At 31.4% G+C, this 23,800-nt stretch overlaps 2 protein-coding genes across 5 annotated transcripts in view; both read right to left on the bottom strand.

Moving 5' to 3' along the window:
* The window catches only part of LOC124369800, a 41,943-nt gene extending 37,538 nt beyond the window's left edge, over positions 1-4,405 (bottom strand). For all 4 annotated transcript variants that reach the window (XM_046827902.1, XM_046827904.1, XM_046827903.1 and 1 more), the window contains exon 1: positions 4,300-4,405. In XM_046827902.1, coding sequence (XP_046683858.1) covers positions 4,300-4,391 — 92 coding nt within the window. In that variant the 5' untranslated portion in view covers positions 4,392-4,405. The remainder of the gene's footprint in view (positions 1-4,299) is intronic.
* Positions 4,406-11,224: 6,819 nt separating this feature from the next.
* On the bottom strand, positions 11,225-23,360 carry LOC124369799 (protein Daple-like). Its single transcript, XM_046827901.1, has 6 exons — positions 23,189-23,360; positions 21,913-21,977; positions 21,059-21,244; positions 16,034-16,108; positions 13,419-13,582; positions 11,225-11,512 (listed from the first exon to the last, which is right to left on the bottom strand). The coding sequence occupies exons 2-6, from the start codon at positions 21,970-21,972 to the stop codon at positions 11,296-11,298; spliced, it is 702 nt and encodes a 233-aa protein (XP_046683857.1). The 5' UTR covers positions 21,973-21,977; positions 23,189-23,360; the 3' UTR covers positions 11,225-11,295.
* Positions 23,361-23,800: the final 440 nt, after the last annotated feature.

The raw sequence follows: 23,800 nt of genomic DNA, 5'->3' as shown, positions 1-23,800 counted from the left end.
TGGACTTTGATGCCACTATTCGATTCACTGTCATAGAATATAATTTTGATATATCGGACCGTAGTAGACTAGTCTTAACAATAACAGTACATTGTATTGGACTGTAATAGACTAGTCTTAGATAAGTCTGCAAATTAAGGTACAATATCTCCTACACATTTAAAGGCAAGGCCGTAAAATTTTTACATGCATGTTCGAAAACAAGCTAATAACAAAATAATGACATTTAAAAGGAGATCATAGTTTTTCCAAATACATACAAGAAATAAAAAGAATTACAACAGTTCTTTGTGATTTCAAAAAAAAAAATTAAATTAAAATTCCATCATACTCCTACTGCTGGGAAACCTATTTCATAATCCATAGTCCGTTTTAAAAATAAAACACTTTTATATGTACAATACTTTTTACTGATGGAAAGCATTTCATTGCGGAATATTAAAACACCTGCCTTAGTTTTACTAACTAAAAAATGGTTGTGTCAAGGGTTAAACTTGAAAAAGATTTGGAGGAGAAAATATGTTATCTGCCTAGTTCACTACACAATTTGTTTCACAGCCATTTAAAATTTTAATAATTCCTAATACTGGAAAAAATATGTTCAATGTAAATAGAAAAATTGTAAGACATGTGGTATATAACGGAATTTGGTCATAATTCTTAAGATTACATTTTAACTAAATCTTAGCCTTTACTACATCCACAAAATAATGCAAGGCAGAATCTTGTTTACAGCAGACATGTCATTCTTATAAATTACAATATAAGAAAATTATATTTAATTTAATTTTTGTTCATGGTAATAAACACTACAGGGCTATCATAGCAATTGTAATTTATGTCTAACTATAGGGGATATACAAATTTGGTATGCTTACATTATCTTAAGTAATTTTAATAATACTGTTTGATTTTGAGTTGTTACATGTATTTGTTAATTGTAAAGTCAATAGCTTGGGTTTAATTATTGCATAGTTATACAAATTACATTCAGCTAATTAAACATATAAGTTAATAGATGGCAGGAATGCTAGAGCAAATGTTTTATTCAAGTAGCTACAAGAGCCACATAATAGTGTCATACTCTGTCAATTAAACATTGAACGTAGTTTTGACATAGTAACTTTTTTACATACAGATTTACTTGGAAGGCTACTTAAAATCAGTTATAGACAATCTAAAACTTCTTTTATCAGATGATCATAAAACTAACTGTAATGGGACAAAAAATCCTCAACTGTACAACAACTCTTGTAACTGCCTATCAAACACACACACAGACTAGCTTCAATCTTCAGCAAATCCGGTAGACAGTTGAAGATCTTAAAACCATTGCACACTTACTGTCTCTCATAGAAAGTGGTTTTATGTTTTGCAATTGTTATATCTTATTTGTACGGAGATTGTAGGTATGATTAGTCAGGAGAATCCAGAATAAGTGCATATTTTTCTAATAAAGGCTAATGACCTACGTTTATATATGATGAGAATGTCATTAAGCTGTTTTATTGCAAATATGACTTACAAGAGCACCTACGCAGAAGATGAAACATTGCTCGAAAAGCCCGTTTTTGTAGTTTTAAATTAGGTCTGTTCTCCTATTTTCGTATCCGTAGTTTTCTACACTGTAGCTAAGACAGGAGTAAATTAGCCCATAATAAGCTGATAATAAACCTTTGGTGTGCAGAGTTAAAAATAGTGTTTTCAAAACTAAAACTCCAGAACTTAGCTTTTTGAATACTGACTCAAAACGATCAGCAATTCTTAAATGTTTTGTTAATGTAAATTCCAAGAAATTTTATTGTGTAGGGTACAGATTGATAAGTTAATCTCTAATGAAAAAAGAAAAGGGATAAGCACAATCTGTATTATTTATATAAAATAAAATAAAATTTGTTTTATCATTTTTTACACCAAGAAGATTTTGAGAAATCCATTGAAGTAATATTTTATCGTATATGAGCTTTTACTTCAAGTTCCATCTAACCATCAGAAGCTCGAGTTTAACAATGACAAATGTCCGAGCAATAGTTCTGTTATCTTTTTAAATCAAATATCGTCAACAACAAACCATAGATAAACAAAGACTTAATGGAGAACTAATGAAGTGAGCAATTATTCAAATAAATAATTTGCTAAACTGCACTACAATCGACTCTTATCTCTTGAGTAATGTCTCTTTAACTGTCATATCAGTCAATGATACACTATGTTTGATTGAAGGTCACAATATCTGACTGCATTATAGGGGTACAAATTGTTCTTGTTTAACTGGAGATTGTCAAATATTTACATCAGGTGATGCAACTAAATTCAATTTCAAATTGTTTTTCACATGTTTCAGTTTATCGTTTCTTATAGTACTGAAGAAACAAACTGATACATTTAAGTAACTATTGTTAATTTACAATCTAAATTTTTGTAAACATTCACAAGATGCTTTAGTAAGAAAGGTCTTCTAAATGAAAACATAATGGTATTCATCTTGTAGTTGGTTGTTCGTCAATACCTCACCAACTAGCCTATCGTAAACTATGTTAACTCTTATAACTAGCAAAAACCATATGGTAATTAGAATTAGTTATAAAATTTAGTTCGTTAGCTAATATTAGACCTTTGCATAGGTCTCATATAATACATTTTACACAATTTTAGCCTTAAATACACATATCCTAGACAGATGGTCCGTAATGTCCCACACTGTACAATGTATTGTTGTTAACATAGAGTGAAGAATAAGAAATACAAGAACTCAAAAAACCCAAACTGACTATTTTGGAGACCTTATCAGAACTAAAATATGTCTGACAACAAAATCAGTCATTGTAATTTAAATTTTGTTTCACTTGAATTACTAAAAGTAGGGCTACTGAATTAGCATAGATTCAGTGATATCTAACTAAAAGTTTTCGAAGAACTATGGAGTATAAATTTTTCTAAATATTGGTATGTCAACATAATATTTTTGTTCAAATGTTTATTTTAAATTTTGAAACGTTTATTCAAAATTTTAATATTTGTAGTTTTGATATCAAAAATTTGATTTTGAACTTACTTTTAATCCTTTTCTTATGATGTTGTCTTTCCGAGTTAGAAGGGGGTCTGGGGACTTTCTGGTAAAAGTTTATGGTGGTTTTTACTCCATTAGTTTTCACTGCTTGTTTAATCCAAATGAAAGGCAAACAAAATAATTAACTATGATAGAGCTAAGATTTTAAAGCTACAAAATATTTTTAGTTTAAAGTTTCAATCTCTATTTTGAGTTATAAACTTAATCTAGGTCCCCCCTCTAAGTTTAGAGAGATAATAACGTACTAAATAAGACAATTACAATTATGGTAAGCTTATTGAACTGATGATGCTGTAACATTATTGATAACAAAAGACTGTCAACAGGTTTGTATAATTTTTGTTGTCACTTATTAGTAAGATTGGTAACAATAAATTACTTTAGGATTACATTTACTTTAATTACGTTATCTAAAACCACTTTTAAAAATGTCCTCCAAGTAAGCTTACTTATATATTTTTTTAACTAATAATATACCTAATTGAAAATCATGTTGTATCCTACATAGGCCTAGTCTAGGGGACTCTCGGATATTCGTGATTAGATTCTCAATAATTTTCATATTTTACTGATAGATACTATCCAAAGGATTTTAAGGAATTAGTAATTGTGTTCTATTTCCTTTATTTATTTAAAAAAATAATGATTTAAACTCTAATATTTAAAATGCAAATTCCATTCTCATCATCCCAAGTGTTGAATTATGATTTTGAGGTTACACTGCCCTAGTCTTATACTTTGCAAAATCCTTGCACCATTTCTGAAGCTGTCTATACATAAGTTTTCTACTTGACTGTTATGAAGACAATATAAAAATAAGAGGTTGAGACACTAAAGTATTATTTGATAGGTTTCAGTTCCTAAATAATACTATTATTAGTCCTTGGAACATTTAATTTTGAGGTTATGATTAAAGCTGTACCATTTATTTGTGCTTGTGAATTGAGAATTTACAATTTATTTCAATTATAGATTACATAATTCATTCCTTATTAATTTACAGTACATACTGATTGGTTATACATTACGATTTCTTTAAAAAATGTATTGCCCCAAATTCTGTTATGATAATGTAACCTTAATAAACTTAACAGGTTATCAACAGAGAACCAGTTAGGCTACCACCATTTGAAATACGCCTCAAATTATTATTTATAAAAATAAATAACTAAACATTAATAATTTTAATTAAAAATAGGCCACTATTCATAAAAAGTAATTGCACTAACCTAGAATTAGGTTCACCAGATGTCTGTGCAGTTACACTCTGAGAAGCCACAGCCTGACTGATGACAAGAGACTGAAAGTGGTTCTGGATCATGACTCACTACAGGCTACAGACAGAGTGGTACGTCATCTATGACGACAAAGTTTATAAATAACTGGGATATCACATCTTTTACCTGGAGCCTCCAGCAACAACTTACCTTGATTTCTCTGGTAACTTGTCCACTCTATGACGGCTATGATCACTTTGTCTCTTAAGACATCAGGCGCGCTATTATTGTAATTTAAGGACCTAACCAGACATTTCCGTTCACGTGACAAGAATCTGTGGGACGATATTTAATCCACCCTACTTTAAAAGTTAACCCACACGCATCATTATTGATCTTCTGTCACTGCCAGAAAATGGTGAATGGTAGTGCCAGCGTCAAGTTTAGTGAGAGGTAGAGATGTCGGAATGTATTAAACCTATCATGTAGCATACGAACATATGTGAAATCAGAGGTATAGGTCACGTTTCTTAGTCTTTTTGAAAACTGAGAAACTAACCGAAATAATATTAAATCATAGTAAACTATATTTTTCTTAGTTAGTAGGTGTAATTAATATTTATTTTTGTTTAGTATAACCCGATACAGTACTTGTAAATCGTTCACTCTTACTTTGATAGTCGTAATATTTTAGAATTAATTGCGTCTTCTGGTGATGAATTTCACTGGTTCAGACACCATGCAAAAGATTGACAGGACGCACTATGCAACAGGCAATGAGAGGACGTTGTAATGTGTAAACAATCTTTGACAGTTGTCCAATAAACAGAAACGGAAAAGCTTATGGTGAAAACCAAAATACTGCGATAAGATATGTGTTTTATGAGTGTAATTTGATATAGTGGAGATCGCACACTTTTGTTTCACGAAGGAAGTCTTTATAAATAGAAACAACTTAATTGAATATAAATCAACGAACAATTGAACGTAACTAAAGTAAAAAGTATTAAAATATACATTTTTCAAATTAGGCGTTGAGATAATGTTTGCCTGCTAATCATTCAGCGAGTTCCTAAGATTTAGATTCATAAACACAGTGATCTATATGACGATTTCTAAACAATGTAGAACTGTTAATGCAATAAAACCTTTATTATTATTACTGCAGGTACTTAATTCAGGGACGACTTAAGGCCCGTGCACCCGCATGGGGAGCCATTTAGGTAGGGCGCCAAGTCAAAAGAAATCTCATAATATACTGCAAAAGAATGGAGATCATTTTACAATTAAATCTGTAATGAGAGTTTACACAGTTACAAAGTATCACTGATCTAAAGGGTCTAAAAAGCCTCCTTTAGAGGCACTATTTCCTCCCCCGTTCTTCTAAGAATATAAAAGTAGACTGTGGTTGTCTGGTGGTTCAGCAAGACTACTCTCCTCCCTTCCCACTCGCACCTTTTCCGCAATTTCGAAGTTGAATGATTCCGTCAATTAACATCAAACTGCCTATTGCTGTGTAATTGAAAAGTTTATTCAGGCCAAAAGGCTCCCCTTTCCAAACTGTTACAATATTCTGACAAGTGTATATTCTGCTTTTAAACATACCACGAATTAATAATACTGAACATATCATGAATTTTTAATTTTTAGCCTAATTAATGTATAATGTTTTATGAGTGATAAGTTTACATAAGTTACTTCCTCGTACCCAACAGCACTCCACTCTTTTTAGAAATTTATAGAAATAAAATTATTCATCAATCGCTGTAAATCTAGTATTATTCATTACACGATTTGTTGATATAACTTGCGTGTATGAAGGAATTTCATTATAGCTAGGGCTCGATATTTAGAGGTATTCGCGGAGCCGATTGTCACAGATGTAGCATTAGGGGAAATAGACACATTCGTTAGTTCACATTATATATATCACTACGTAGTGGGTAAGGATATAGTTTCATTCATTTCACAAAATAAACATGAATTTGGTGATGAGTGCATGTAATGGTTGAAGAAGCTGCTTTGTTTCTGTGCCCTTTCTCTGTAACATAATCTGTTTACCAATCGAGCTGACAATGGTCTTTATTATGGAGGCTTGCAACGTTTTGAAGTTGAAGAGAAGGTTCTCCAGACACAGTAAAGCCTCAGTCTATGTGCAATCACACAGCTCCAGAGTAGGTGCCTCAATATTTGAGGTACTATGACCCGCCAAAGCTCGAAGAAGCAATTGAGGATGTTGGTGGACTCTCTGGCCGCCTAAGATCGGGTTTCTAAGTGGCCGTTATACCTTGGGGTTGGTGGCTAACGAAACGCGTTTAATTCAGCTAGGTTTGATGACATGCTGGTTACAAACACTCAAGCCCTAGATCGCACGAGTGTTGCCGTTTCCGTATTCCGCCTGCCATGACTGCAACATATTGGCCCGTCCGCTCCGACTACGCGAGTACGCTCTACAAGAGAAATAGCCACATTACATCTTCCAACTTGCTCATTGCTCCACCGATCCTCCCAGCCCAGTACCCGCTCATATCACACGGCTCCAAAATGACGCCTTCATGTCTTCGAGGTACAACTGCATAATCTGTGTTTTTACAATGTACGACGAATTATTTACAGATTAACTATTGTATGAACATTGAAGTCTTGAACTGTTCAGTAATCGTAAAATAGAAGAGTAACTCCCAACTCCAAATATATATAGTGTTAAGGATTTTCCTGACAAAAAGTATTTTTAGTTATAGTTATTTATAATATTTTATGATCTGTAACTAAACCGTATGTGTATTGACGTTTGCTAATGAAAAAATGTTTTGTTTGTTGACAATAAACAAATTTTGCATTCGAATACTAATCAGATTTTGTATTCGCCACTGACTTGATTTAAATCAAGATATAAAATACTTTTCTTGGCAGTGTCGAATGCAACTTACAAAGTTTATCTACATTCTATATTTAGGCGAAGACGGCACTAAAGCCCCGCAGCAACCGTTCAATTCCATTCTGATAACTCTCTTACATTACTCATCCGAACGTGCGTGCGCAAGGCCAGAGGCCCGATACGAGTAGTCTTTCTCGATGGCGTTCTTGGTAACCTAAACAAGAGTGCTTCCCATGAGTCACTCCACTAAACTTATCCGTCCTCTGACAAGCTTTTGTTTAGAATGAACCGATATTAGTTTCTTGTTTACAGAAATGATCATATTTGGGATATTTATGTTTATCTTCAAGCAGCAGCCATGTCAAATCATTTATTACCGTTGATCACATTTGCGTATAATAAATTCGCATTTTCATAAATTAAAATGATACAACATAAAAGCACAATAATACAATACAATGTCATAACTTCTTTAAGTGATGAAATATCTAAGTATAAAAAAGTTATTAAATAATCATACAAGAGTTCTACATAAGACAAATCAGTATAGAATCAACTCACAAAAGTAAACTTTACTTCGCAGTTTGGAAATTCAGCTATTGTATAAAATTGATTACTTAACAGCCAATTTCAACAGTTTACTTTTAAACACAATAAGTGATGCTGTTTGAGTAGATTTAACTAACCTCTTAAAAAGGGTACCTACACAGTTTACCTCATGAGATGAACCAGTTAATCTATGCTGAGGAATACTGAGCATTAACCTTTTTTTCATATTATGTACATGTACGAGTATTTGTTGTATTGGGATGGGTAAGTGAAGGTTATATATATATTGTGTATACTAATACTGTTAATATCTTTAAATGAACAAAAAGTGGTTGGCAATGTTTAAAATGGACTTGCTTTACAAATAGTTCTTATGACTCCATTTTGAACCAATAAAATATCTCACATTTGCATGACCTCAGAAAATCAGACCATTAGAAATACTGGATCGAAACAAATCAAAATATTTTGTTCTTAAATACTCTACAATAACAGTTTCTCTGTTTCCAAATTAGGTAACTAACTAACCTTAGAAATGATATTGCACAGGTTCTTAATGTGATAAAACCAATTGTACTTGCCAAATTCACTTATTGATTGAACCTTCTGAGTTTGAGCTCATAAGCTTAATATTATATTTTGGGTTTTACATAAATTGCAAAGCAATTTGTTTTAAGATACTGGTTTAATAGCCTAATACACCAGCTTTAAAAGATTGTATAAATGGAAATTGTCAAAATTTTCTCACAACATAAAATGGCTGTGTGATGATAATCAAAGGGTTTGCATAAAATTTCTTTAATTAGCAATAGAAAACAGCCATCAACTATTTAGGACTGTATAGGACAACTATATATGACTAACACTAAAGACAATAGGCAGACAATTAAAAATACTTTGTATGAACTCTTTTAAAATATTCTTATGATTTAAACAAAACGAAATTTGTTTTAAAACCACATACTGGGATTATATGATTTCCTGCTTGTATATATTGATCAATTAGTCAATAATTGAATGACTAGATATTTACCGAGTCAGACTGACAAGCGAAGGTTGAAATTCACTTGTTGCTAATCATTTCTACAGCGATGCAGAGATGACAGAAGTGCAAATATGGGTCAAGCCCCTTAGCTCACTCATTATGAGTTCTCAGCTTGCAGCTATACAATTTCTGATCATTGACTTGAGAAAATAAACAATACGAGAAACAAAACTAAAAGTCCTGTAAAACTTGGGAAGGTCGACTCATCACTATCATTTGGATCTCTATAAAGAATTTAACTCTGGAAAGAGACCCAATGTATCTGATCTGTGCCTACATTGATTTGACACAACTATCTTAACCCATAGGACGCCAATGTTTGATTTATCTCCTATTTAAGAAAAAAAATATTGTTATCTTTATTTACAAGCTTTTAAAGTTTGTTTCAAATTGTTTGGAAGTAAATAAGGACTATCTTTACCAATAATTCTGAAGTTGGTATTACTAATGACCTTAACAGGCTATTTGTTTTTAGTAATTTTACTCTCCTTTTATACTTCATACTTATTATAAGAATTTCTTACGATCTATTTTCCTAAAAAGAATTTGTAATTTAGTAATGAATATAAGATGAAACTTTATCAATTAAAAATATTTCCAATATACAGGGTGTTCAGAAGAAGTGTTAAAATACTTTGGGATTTTGTTCTACACATAAAAAAGAGCAAAACAGTTCATATGAAGATATATCTAAAACCTTTAGTTTTCCATCTATCTGTCTGTGTGTTTTTTTTATAAAAAAATATTTCTTTTGAACCACTTTAGATAAAGTTATGAAATTTGAGATGTTATTAATCTTTGATAGACATTTTTGAAAATAAAATATTAACAAAATCCTTTTACCCGTTTCAAAATGGCAGACATTGATCACTTTTGAGTTATTTTAATGGAATAATTTAAATGTCCACCATTTTAAAACAGGAAAAGGATTTTGTTTATGTTTTATTTTCAAAAAGCTCTATTAAACATTTATACAGTTCTGAAGTTTCATAACTTTATCTTAACTGCTTCAAAAGATATAATTTTTTTTGATAAAAAAACACATACAGACAGATAGCCGGAAAACTAAAGACTTTAGGACATTCCTTCATATGAACTTTTCTGCTAATTTTTATGTGCAAAACAAAATTCCAAAGTATTGGAATAGTTTTACTGAACACCCTGTATACAAATATATTTTACAGATTTTTTGGTCTAAAGAGATTACTCTATGTAAATGTCTTTTTGCATACAAATTACCATGTAATTACAAAATACGTTAAATACAACTTTTAATTTTTGCTTTCAATAACAAATCTAAAAAGCTGCAGGTTTGCAAGAAATCAAAATTTGCAAGAAGGCATTCATAGTTTTGCATGGATTGATTAAAAGACGATTAGAAACCGTATTAAATTAACTAAAAACCTATGGTATAACACCGAAATAACTCAGAGAGAGAGCCACAAAAACCATTCATGTAAACTAACTCCTTACATAGATAGTGTATGTAATCACATTGTCATTTAAAGCCATCTGAGCCACTGTTCTGTTGAAACTATCTCTAAACTGAATGCATGGTATGAATAATGACAAATGTACGATTCCTACATATGTATTTTCAATAGTAAATTCAATACAGACTAAGTTCAGCTTTATTTCACTTTCCACTTAGTGCAGCTTCTAAAATCTGACCCTGGAATCTGGAGTCAACATCCATCTGAAGAGATTAAAAGAAGTTGGTGATGAAGAAGCACAATTTTGCACCTGATGAGACAATGAAAAGCACCTATGACAAGGCATAATTGCTGAATTTATTAGACTTGGTGAACGATGCTGTAAACCATTCAACAGTAAAGATTGTTTGTATTTATTACTTTTCAAGGTTTATACAAGAAGGTTGGATTGTTCAACAGAATTAAGAACATTGTTTATGCAAGCACCATCACTTACAATTTCAATAGTGCGTTTGACACTGACCATGATCATATAGTGATTAAAATACTGTACCTGTTGTGGCATTGGAAAATAATCGCACAAAATTACTTGGGGCTACTGGTTGGTTATAACAATTTCAGTAATGCATTTGACACTGACCATGATCATATACTAATTAAAATACTGTACCTGTTGTGGCGTTGGAAACTAATCGTACAAAATTGCTTGGGGCTCCTGGTTGGTTGAAACAATGATGTTTTTAAAGTAAAGATTCCATAACATACTCTCTAAAGCATGTTTGTTCAAGGATTGTGAACATTTATGAAGTAATCCATGAACTACACTCTATACAGTGGAAATTATGTTTTGAAATCTTTACCTGTCAGAAAGGTTGAATTAAGATTAAAGAATATCTGCATGCTTTATGTAACACGCTTGGAGCAAGCATCATGGTTTTCTATTTCCAGTTTACATGAATTCTAATAATATTAAAATTCTATTATTATTCACCTAATAATTCTAAAAATATTAGGTGAATGAATGATTGTTAGTTTAGTAAAATAAATTCCCTTTATTGCATACATACACAAAACATATTTTTTTATGAAATATTGAAATATCTTCATGGAGGTGAAATGGGGTTGAGTGATAGTTCCACTCCCTGCTCACTATGTTCTGTTTGTTCAGCTGTTCCATTAGTTGTACTAGAACCCGAGATCTGAGCAGATAACCTTTTATTCTCTCTCTCCAGTAGTGCCACTTTCTCCTCGTAACGGGCTCGCAAGTCGTTAAACAACCCCAGCTGGGACTGGTACTCTGCCTTCAAATTTTCATTCAATCTACAACACAAAACTTTTATCAATAACCAAGCATGGGTTGTGATAACGTACAGGACCTCTACAAGACTCAGTTCAGCCTTCGTTGATTAAAATTTACTGTATTATAAAACATTTTGATTCCTTAATTGCTTTTGTAGCACATTCATGTGAACTACTTCTGTTTAATCTTTTTTAAATTTATAAATATTCTCTAAGATAATCAGTTTTTAATGCATTTTATTCAGATAAAAAAAACACCTAGTGAATTACGGTTTTACTATTCCTTCTTAACATATTCTTTAATTTTTTATAATACATATGTTATGCAAGTACAATGCAGTTAAGCAAAAAATTATACAGTTACTATTTTTGAATGCTGCAATCTTTTTTTTATTTTCTTATGTATAAATTTAGAAGTAAATGTCAAATTATTATTTCATATGTTAAAGTAAGAGTTACTACATATGTAAGAAAAATTTATACATTACAAACTGTTTATTTTATAATTTCTTAACAATTTAGGGACTAAATCGACACACATTATATGCTAATCGATCGTTGATCACAGTATATTGAACTTGGTCTAGTAACTGATCTAACAGGCCATTGAATCGTTGATTGTTGTGCAAAAGGAACAAGATTAATTTATTTATAATTGAGTTATGTAAATATAGCACAGCTTACAGAGCAGTGTGTTTTCCCCTTCTCTATAAAAGTATAACGTTGAGATTTGTAGCTTCAAAAAGTGATGAGAAACTTTCAGTCCTATTGCAAGAAACAAATAAACCACAACAGATTACTATTATATGATTAGCTATAACGTAACAAGATATTTGGAAAAATACAATACATAGTCTAAATAGATGCCTGTTAAGTACATAAAAATGATAAAATGAATCCACTTTATAGCCTCCTAAACAAAATAAATCATACCTTAATTAATAATACATCAATAATTTTGGTATTAAGTATCTTTACAGCAAACATTAGTTTTAATAAACTGTGTGACAGCTATAATCTGCCTATAAGCAATATTATGCTAAGTTTTCGCTATCTCTACAAAATTCAATTTTTGTCAAAAAATATAAATAAAGTTAAAAGTTTGACTAGAACTTTGAAGTGAAAGTGTTAACAAAGCATGGAAGCAAGTATTATCATAAAATGTATTTTGTTTCATCTCTAAAGTCACACTTTACATTAGTTTAGTGTTATGATTTTTATCCACCATTTTATTATAATATTGAGAAGCAGTCAGTTATTCAAATTTCAAAAATTTTTAACAAACAAAACAAACAGTTATACAAAATTCATTGATTCCAATCATATGTAATTGTCAAAAATGTATAGTTTAGAAAATTTTTGAAACCTGCCTTCTGAATACAGTATTTCCTATGTCCGTTTTTTTTGTTCATCTCATGGCTGATATTATCTAATGCATGTTATAGTTGAGTGTTTGTTCACAAACAACTAAAAGTTATTGTATGAGTGTATTGTAGGTCAGGATCTTTTCAGTTGTGTCAGCACTTTCAAAATATTTTTTAAAGAGGTAATATAAAATAGTAATGTTTTCTATAGAAAGGAATTAATCCAATTAATAACGTGTAAAGCTGCACAGCTGAGACCGCTCCTTGCAGCAGGATCAAAGTTCAACCTTTAATAATTATTTATAAGTATAGTTTAGCTATGTTTAACGTACACAAACTCTAGAAAGCCATTGGTAATTAGCAAAACAACGTAACAACTTTGGTGTGCCGCACGTCAGTTGGTGCTAGACTCGTAGCTTTGTGATATTCATGGTGTTAGTAGCACCAAGAAAAACATCTAAGACCTATTAAAAAGATTTGCAAGATACTGCTGCCTACTGGCCTCTTGAGTAAAGATAAGAAGTTTGTATTTGTCTTTCTCTATATAAACAGCAGCAACTCACTTGACAGCTTCGGACATCCTGTTGAGCATGTTGTTGTGTCGTTCTCGCTCAATGTTGATTTTCTCCTCCATACTCTTGATGTCCACATGGAGATGCTCCACTTCCATATTCCTGATGCTCAACAGGTCCTTTGTGATGGCCACCACATCCTTCAGTGAGTTGCTCTACAACAGTTGTTAAGTCTTTCATCTAATCTCAGATTATCGTTATGTTGTTCATATTACTGCAGCCAATGTATGGGATGATTTATTGGATAACAAGAAACATCCTCAACATTTTTTGAAAACTATTTTATTAATGTACTACATCAGAATATCTTTCTTTGAATGCCCAAATAAATAAAAGTAACTGATCATTTAAAGAAGTGTTTTATGAGAAAGTTCATAGATGTTAATTGTTACACAGTGTCAAGACCAATTTCTAGGACTCCAAGACTAGTGCAGCCTTGGCAACCTCCACCCTTCCAACATGTTATAAATTAAAATAGGTAAATATAACGATAACATTACAATTTGTACATTTAGTAACAATATAACAACACAATAAATACTAAGGAGAGAATTTTTATTACAGTTCCATAATATAATACAAATGTGTGAAAAAATAGGTAAATATAACGATAACATTACAGTTTGTACATTTAGTAACAATATAACAACACAATAAATACTAAGGAGAGAATTTTTATTACAGTTCCATAATATAATACAAATGTGTGAAACACATCCTCCCTCACCCTACAACCACATTGCCAAGGCAGCTGCCCCCCTTTGAATACAGTGTTTGCCTACACAGTGTTTCCATAAATATGGAATATGTTAAATGTCTTAATTGTAGTATTAATAAAAACAGTAATTAACAAGAGCAATTAACTTTTAGTATCTGCCCCTGAAATGAAAATAATATACAGTGTCTCAATTTTTGACTATTGGTGGTCATATTGAAACTGCCGTATTGTATTTAGGCTTAGTGTTTTAAATGTGAATAGGGACAAGTAACATAATTTTATTTTATTTTTTTAATTCTAAGCCCAAAAGTACAAACCTTTTTTTAAAATATTTAAATGTATTAAAAGTTATTAATAAAAATGCTTTTTATATTTTAATATATTAAAAGTTATTAAGAATAAGGTAATTTTCAAATAATTTTTAGTTTTGAGTTTAGTTACCTTATCACAGTTTATCTACAAAATGAAACTTACCATCAACATTTAACCCTTCCAGCTTGTATTTATTTTAGCATATCTTCAGTGAAATCACAAACTTTTATTAAAAATATAATGGAATATAGTTCTAGGATTAAATTATTATGGTTTTTAATCTCTTAAAAGCTATTATTATTGTCATGATTCAATAATAAATACCTTACAAAACAAAATACACAAACAAATGTTTTTTTTTTTCATAATAGTAAAGACAAATTGGGTGTTTTGGGTCTGGTACACTTATATACAGTACACTGATCTGATTCTGTCAACTTCCATCCAGGCCAAACACTTAATTTAAGGTAGGTTCTCCCACGGCTTTACCACAGACCAGTGACTCTCGTGTGTACACCAGACCACAAAAATCCTCACGTCAGGCGTGAGAATAGAACCTGCGTTTCCAGATTAACTCCTGCCTCGGAGAGTAGCGCCTTAGACCTCACAGTATCCTGACTTAATGCCAATAAGATCTGAAAAGGTTAAATATTGATGGTACGTTTCAGGTTGCAGAAAAAATGTATAAAGTAACTAACCTCAGAAATATAAAAATTAGAGCAGATTGAAAAATTTTATTTTTGTAATAACTTTTAATAAATTTAAATATAAAAAATGCCTGTACTGTTAGGTTCAGAATCAAAAACAATTAAAATTATTTGTCATATATACATTAAACCTAAATACAATATAGCAGATTCAATATGACCAGCAATATTCCAAAGTAGCCAAACTTGTAGTAACTTGTATTTAATCATTCATAATACATACAACATTACCAAATTAATATTTAGTAAGAGTGTTTGCACATTCTATATTTTATAAACACACATCATTATCTAATATGTAAAAGTTAACACCATGTATACTGTTACTGCACGTTGTAACCAGTCATGATAATAAAGAGCTATCTAAATATTTTTCAACTACTTAACAATGAAAGTATAAGTATAACCCTATACTCAAGCCCCCCCTCCAATTACACCCCATATGGAACTGTATCCTAACCCCATAACCGAATATTGACTGGCCAATAATAAGTAATAGATAAATTTACTATAAAGCTATATACTGTAATTGGTCAAATTCTAATAACACTCTTTGAAGTAACAAGAAATTTTAAGAACAAATACAGTTAAAATTGAATTCAAAAGGAATACATATTTTGTTGGTAAATAAACTAGAAGTATTTCAATAGTCATGTCTCTATTGCTCATGTAATACAACATTAAACTCACTTCTCCAAATGTTTACCTCACGTTCTGTATTCCAACTGAAAATATTTTGTACATAATATTTCATGGAACAATAAAAATGAAAAAAAGAACTACAATTGAAATTAATGTATAAAAATGTAAACGAAAAGTAAATGAAAAGGTTCAATATTCTATGCATTTTAATGAATAAATTGACTCACTTGTAACATGAGAGCTGTGTTTTGTTTCTCAAGATTACTGCAGACTGCGCTCTTGTCCTTGAGTAATTCTATCACCTGCAACATATGTTTTAGTTTGTGGATAATCTTCCAGAATGAGATAATCACCTGAAAAAGCATTTAATTGAGGTACCTGAGGAAATAGGACAGTCCTAACTGGTTATCAGATTGAGGTTTTCATATTCCACATTCAGTACGAAATTGCATTAGGAATTGCCAACATTACAGAAACATCAGCAAGACAGTTGGGAGATTATTAAGAGGTATTTAAAAATAATTTAACTTCCATGTCAAGTCAAATTTCATTTAAAGGTTGTTAAATTTAATGTAAGCAGGAACAATTTCAGTTTTTTAAATTTTTTTATTATAAAACAAATAAATCTGTAAGGATATTGTTTCATTGCCTTGGCAAATGTCATATTACTTTAAAGACTGAAATCATAGTCTGAATGTTGAGTTTAACTCAGTTCACCTTCCTCTTAATGTAGCGTCAGAACATTGTTGAGACATTGTCACAAACTTGAATCCTGAAATCTGGAGTCATGTTTACCTGAAAAGCTAAAAATAAATCAGTGACGAAGAAGCTCAAAATGAACTATTTACATTGTTTCAACATAAGGGTCACCTAGACTACAAAATTGAGTGCCTACAATGTTTAAGACACGATATCTAACCACAGTGGAACAAAGGTTTTCCACACATAATGTAGCTATGATGGAAAGGATTGATTCCATGTGAGCACCTGATGAGACAATGAGAATATATCTTCACCTAAATTACACTATATTTTGTAGTCTAGGTGTCTCTGATGTTGAAATGATGAAAAGAGTTCATTTTGAGCTACTTCGTCATCAATTTTATTTGGATCTATTACAGATGAACATGACTCCAGATTCCAGACTCTACACTAAGAAGATTGGGTTTATTATTGGGTAAAACTGAAGATTGTTTCACTACAGTCTGCTCTTAATAGTCTTTACCAGTTTATTTACATAAACTCTTCAATGGGTTTATTATTGAGCAAAACTGACGGTAATTTTACTACAGTCAGCTCTTAATAGTCTTTAACAGTTTAGGTCATATTATTGGGTATTCTTTATTGGGTTTATTTATTAACATTGTTCTTTCACCTTGAAAAAAACCAAACATAATGATCTCTACAAATTAAATAGAATGGTAGTTTATACCTTCACTCCACTTGTACGTTACATGAACATATGCTTTTCAATTGGCTAATTAATTAATTTTGCCATGGGGTTAAAATTTAATAGACTGACAGGAAGATGTTTTTGTGCTTACTAGTGCACTATTCACAATGCATGGTGATGGTATGGCTCAAACAGTACACATTATTCATGATATAAAGCAATTGCAGTAATTTCCAGATGATTTTCATTCACTATTTTTATTATTTTTTGTGAAATTATGAACCATCCTACAACGAGCAATTTTCATTTTCCTAACTATGAAGTGTATAAATAAAGGTAAATTGTATAAGTTGCTTACATTGTTGTTGCAGATGGAAGTTTTATCACAGTGAAATAGACATTTGCCCTGCTGAATCATAAAGCAGACATTTCATAGTTTGTTTGGCTGCTTGGATACAAATAGAAAGATTTAAACATTCTTTGCTGTAGTCAAGGTGTACTGATTTGGTAAAAGTCATAGCTGAAAATACTCTTTCACTAAATCATTTGGAGCTATTTTTAACTTGCATTAACAACACAGATACAAAAGTGTTTACATATTATCAAGTAATAACTGATAGTTTCAATACACTGAACATAAAATATATAAATTAAGGTTTTAAAATAATATTACTTTTGTGATTATAACTGAACATTAAAACTATTAATATGGATTTTCAAACAGCTGAGCTTCTGAATTTGTTAGCAAATAAAGCAAAGTTTTCGAGTAATGAACTTTAGTTGTTATTGATCTTTTGTTGACTGAATGTTGTTTTTCTTCAAATAACCTAGAGCGTTTTATATGTTTCAACTTTCACACACTAAACTAGTCTCATAAAATCTACTTCAAAACCCAAAATTTACTATTTAAAATTAAACAAAATAGAATATTTCACTTCTAAAACTATATATAAGAACTGAAAATAAAAATAGACTTCTTTTGGTATTACTTCATAAATTTTAAAATTTTACTAAAAATACTCCTCAAAGTAACTTGTAAAACTTCTACAGTATATTTGAAAATTCTTGACTAGTTCTATAAAAATTGGAAAGTACTATACATCTAGTGTCTAAAAAATCTGAAATGAGAAAGGGAGGGGCTAGATATGCCATGTAGGTGACACAGTCAGACAAAACCGCTGAGCAAGTCTTGGCCATCACATCTTAGGCTGTATCACATGGCTATCTGCCTATCTAGCTGAACAGGATTTGAACAGTTTCAAAACTAATATTTCTAAACAATTTAACTAGACTTCCTTTTGATATTTTGATATCATTCCATTCTCAAAATTCTATTGTTATTATGGTTAAAACTGTAAAACTGGTATAACAGTCAGATCAGTGTGAATGTTGAGTTTAGCTCTATTTCACCTACTGTTTCGCAGCATCTGAATGCAACATTATACCTACACATAACAAATATAAAATTCACATTGAGTTAACTTTTCTCCCACCTCTATGGACATCACATGACAATCGGTAAAACTGTATTATTACAATTTAGGTACTTTTAAAAAATGTTGATTTTGTTTCGAAAAGTGCAATTAAACTTATTTATTATTCTTGAAAACTGCATACAATTATTAAGTTCTGAATTTCCCAAAAAATAATCACTATTCATTATTCATTGGACCATCACAATATCTTTATGGATAGAAAGTAGAAGTTCGTTGATTAAAATAAAAACATACTACAATAATCGATAATAGCACTTTCAGTTTGATGTCATAAGTTATACTACAAACAACTGCTAAAAATGGCTAATCAAGCGGTTAGAATAGAATAGAATATATTTATTATGGTGGCAATATATATTACATTGTATTGCAATAGTCAATAATACCAATTATTCAAGTATTTATCTTGAAAACTAAATCCAGTCACTCGATTTTCCATACAGCTTTCACGATTTTCCACGCAGGCACACATTCATACACATACAAAGAACTGAAATTCAAAATTCATGGGATCAACCCCCAGGACTGCAACACCACCGCGAATATCAATCCCAAGTGTGCTCCATGAATCGCCAAGTGAATAAAAAGCACAAGACACCAGGTAGTGTTTTAAATATTTTTTGAATTTGTTTCTAAATTTAGTGTTTCAGGGAGATTGTTAATGAATTTGATCCCAGCTTGAGAAGGGAGGCGTTCAAATGCTGCTGTTCTATGCTGTCAGGCTCAAAAGTGCTCCTGAGCTCTTGTCTCGTATCTATGTATATCACTGCTCTGTGTCGATATACACTAAAATCGACAGTAAAATGAAGTCTCTAAAATATACAAGCTGGGTAGAGTTAGCAAGTTGAGCTTCCTGAAGGCACTTCGACATGACTCTCTGTTGTTCAATTCAGCAATGATTCTAACAGCTTTTTTAACAGTCTGAATACTCTTTCCAAGTTTGATATGGCACAACTGTAAATTTATGGCAAATTCTGTAAGACAGCTATGGAAATACTAGTCCATAGTAAGTCGTCATTAAAACATCAGAAGTAAAAAGCTTTGATAAATTTCGAAGGACAAAAATTCCAGTTGCTAATTTAGCACATACACTTTCAATGTGAACTTTCCAGGTTAACCCTTTACCTAGGTGTATTCCTAGAAATTTAGCAGAATAAGATTTCTCTAGAACAGTGTTATCCACCATTACTGTTGGAGTTCAACCAACGTAAACAGAAGTTCGTGTAATTTGTCCTTTCATGTTTTTTTTTTGTTTTCCTGAGGAAAAAGGACGGTTTGTCCCTGCGCTTAGCCCTAAAAGACCTTTGAGCCTCCTTTACTTAATTTTGTGTCCTCAAAGTCAGAGGCTTTTGCAGAAGCCGATCAGATGTGAGGGCTCCTGTTCTCTGATGTCCTTTGGGCTGAGGAGATATGCTCCCAGAAATCTTTTCCGAGTTTCTAAGATGGCAGGACAATCTAACCAAATATGCTCTGCTGATTCTTCCTCTTCTCCACAGAGTCTACATTCGTCAGTCTGGCTAAGGCCCACCCTCATAAGATGTTTCCTTAGGGGGCCATCTCCTGTCAACATCCCTAATATCAGTCTTATATCCTCCTTTTTTTTCTTTTTTTTTCCCTTAGGCCGGCCTACTGCCATGCACTTAAGCCTCCTTACTGTGAGCTAAGAGAGCTGCCCACCCTTTATCGTAAGGAGGGATACACATTTTGGATAGTCATAATCCTTAGGCTGTACTCCAGTTAATGTTTCTTATCCTCTTTTCCCAATCTTTGATGAGAGCCTTTTCATGATTAGTTTTGAGATTATTTACCAAAAAATTTTGAATGCAGGAATTAAGATCAAAGAAGGTTTGAATCTCCAAAGAAGTCGGAGAATCAGCTCGGAAACAGAGAGTCGTGTCATCTGAGTATTGAATGATTTTTTTCATATGAGGCTAATGCATGGATGTTATTCACATAAATCAAGAAAAGGACAGGGTCCAAGATTGATCCCTGTGGGACTCCTTGGTATATTCTAATACTACTTGATACTGCATTCTGGACCTGAACACATTGACTTATGCTGCTCAAGTACGAGTGGAGCCACTGGTGTGCTGTCCCCCGTACACCACAGCCTTCCAGCTTGTGTATCTTAGGGGAATAATCTTTAGGTTTACCAGGAAAATCTTTGGAAATGAGTAGACTAGTTTGTACACTGATTACCTGGGGTTATGGAATACCTTTAATGGTAAGAGAAGGTCTTGGAGTCTTAAATTTCAGATCATCAAATGTTATTTTATCTTATTTCAAAACTAAAATTCTTGTACTCATTTTAAACTTGGGATATATCTCCATGTTCATTCTAGCTGTGACCCAGCCAATATTACCTTTCCCAACAGGCCTTGTAGCTGAGCAATGTGTGTGCGCAGTTCTTGTTCAGACTTCTTCCCTGCTTCAAAACACAATGACTCCATAATGGCGGGAGTCAGTTGTGAGAGATCTTCTGGTGTTTGAGGTACGGCCGGGGAGGATACATCTTGCTTCTTCTCTGGCTCAACAACTACATTTACAACCTGTACAGAACAAAAGTTTTATATACTCAGATTATATTCATATAATGGTCAACAAAATTTAAAACACCTTATAATCTGATGTGTGATTCTTCTTTTATTGGATGGGATAAAGCAAGGTTTTGGCAGTCATTGAACCAAAAACAAAAACACACAGACTGATATTAGCAGGTTTTATTCCATATTTATGCATAGGCCTATAATAAGATGAAGCTGAACCTACTTAAAACCCTAATCTAGACTAAGTTTACACTAGCTGCTAAGTGTATGTTATAGTATATATTTGTAAAATAACATCCAACTTTAGTGTTCTTATAACTTCGGTATGATATGAACAAATTTTCTTAGAAATAGCTTCATCTGTTTGAATGTATTACAAATTTTATGATGTCAAAAATCAAGTCGAACGTCACTTAATGCCCAATCATTTTGAAGACAAAGTTAGTTGATGAGTTGTTTATTTTTCTTCAATAAAAAACAGTTAAATCTTTATTGTTACATGAAATTAAATGTTTATAACAATAATAAATAAACAGAAGAACAGGGAACGTTGTCATACTTAAAACTTTTAAATCAATGTTTATAACAATAATAAATAAACAGGTAAAATTGTCATACTTAAAACTTTTAAATCTACAAGTAAATTCTTTCAAGACAATTAATATTTTTACCTGAGGTTCTTTTGCTTGTTCAGCTTCTCCTGGACTTTTTGTTTCTTGACTGTCAGCCATTTTTACTGAAAATAATAATTTTTGGTTACAGAAAAAGTGTAAAATTAGACAGTGTTATGGTAACTAAGTTCTATTCTCTGATAAAAAAGGTAGCTACCCCAGGTTTGAAAGTAAACAACAAAGTATAGCACAATAACTTGAGTTACATAAAACTTAGCTTCTTTATATCTGTCTGCATTTAGACATATTAAGAAAATTGTATACAATTGTCAACTTTCAAACTGGGGACCTAACATTTTAATCTGGGAGTATTTAAGATTTCCAGTTCAAAAAGTAATTTTGAACCGATTGTTTTAATTGTGAACTGACAAGAATACGTGAGAAGGCCTGTTGCTATAGGGGAATGAAAATAAAGTATTCCCTTATTAAAAATCTTTAACAATGAAAATAAATTAAGAGATGTTCTCTACTTTACCTAAGTTGGTTTTTCAAGTATTTTAATTTTTTACCTTTTCCTTATATATGTAAATATCATATTTTAAAAATTAAAACCCTATTACACAATACAACAAAAATCATATGTCATTTACAATACAGTGTATACTTCTCTATTTAAAATTAAAATCAATAGAAAGGTTTCTGATACATAATACAATTTATTAGTCATGTAGCTGAACACTTTAGAAACTGAGGGTTGGATTAATAGGATTCATATTTCTCACATGAAAAAGATGGAAGTCGAATCTATTGGTCAGTCTCAGCTACACGCCAACCAGATTAGAAGTTTTAGATATTTCTTATTAAATCTCATCTAAATTTACTACTCATATAGATAAAGTCATATAGATTACAAACATATTTAGCATGATAATAAAATCATTTTAAAAATAAGCATTACTTGATCAACTATCGTACAGTGTATTCTTGGACACACAATGAGGTGACATGTACTTGGACCAACTCCAAGCACATGTTGAGAACATTGGTTTAGCATCATAATGTTGAGAAAACCGGATCAATTTAGTATTGATATAAACAGAATTAGATTGTAAAATGTTATTTAACCAAAACATAAATAAATGAACTGAATAAGAACAACAAAAGAGTCAGACGTTACTCACACTGTATCACTCAGTTAATTATGATTTTTAATGAGATTATAAAATGAATACGGTTTTTTTACAACACTAAAACGACAACAATGAAATAAATATTGAAATATCAAATATATTATATTAAAATTAGTGTAAATAAGATGCTGTTATTGGATGCTCACCTTTATCAATATAGAAAGCAAATGAAGAGTGAATTTCCAGAACAATTTCAAACTGATGATCCTGACAAGTTTCCTAGGATCTGAAAGCAATGATGTCTAGTATGATAGTCCTATTTGGCACTGTTTCAGTAGTGCGTTGGAGATGCACAGTTACTAAAATACCACTTCTAGCTTCATCCCAACTAGAAGCAAGTGGAGTGGGGGACCACACGCTAAATTTAAACTCATCTCTAACTGCAGAAATAAGATACTTTGTTGTACAGAACTTGAGGAAAAGTTGATAGACATACAGCTGAATTTAGACATTTTATGGATGGTCTTGGTATTTTCCTAGCAGTTCTTGAAAATACAAATATTTACAGAAGCAGCTGACAACAGTAATATATTTATAATTCTGAACATTACAAATGATTTGGTAATTTACTAATTGAGCAACAGAATTTAATTCAAAAAGCTTTGCAAAAATAAAGACCTGACTTTTCAAATTGCATATTTTGATAAAATAATAATGTTGACAACATTAGGCTAAATTGCAGAAAATCGAGATTAGAATGTTCCATCCTAAAAATATTCTTTAAAAAGTTTTAAAATTTCAAATTTATATTTTTTTGT

Source organism: Homalodisca vitripennis, chromosome X (genome assembly GCF_021130785.1).
Source record: "Homalodisca vitripennis isolate AUS2020 chromosome X, UT_GWSS_2.1, whole genome shotgun sequence".
Taxonomy (NCBI): domain Eukaryota; kingdom Metazoa; phylum Arthropoda; class Insecta; order Hemiptera; family Cicadellidae; genus Homalodisca; species Homalodisca vitripennis.
The sequence above is the reverse complement of the archived record's forward strand: the minus strand, read 5'-3'. Positions and strand labels throughout refer to the sequence as shown.

Coding starts and splice junctions, on each gene's coding strand:
- LOC124369799 (XM_046827901.1), bottom strand. CDS start 21,972: ATGGCTGACAGTCAAGAAACAAAAAGTCCAGGAGAAGCTGAACAAGCA. Junction 13,583..16,033: donor ACACAGCTCTCATGTTACAA/GTGAGTCAATTT, acceptor CAACTGTTGTAG/AGCAACTCACTGAAGGATGT. Junction 11,513..13,418: donor AGGATGTCCGAAGCTGTCAA/GTGAGTTGCTGC, acceptor TTTGTGTTGTAG/ATTGAATGAAAATTTGAAGG.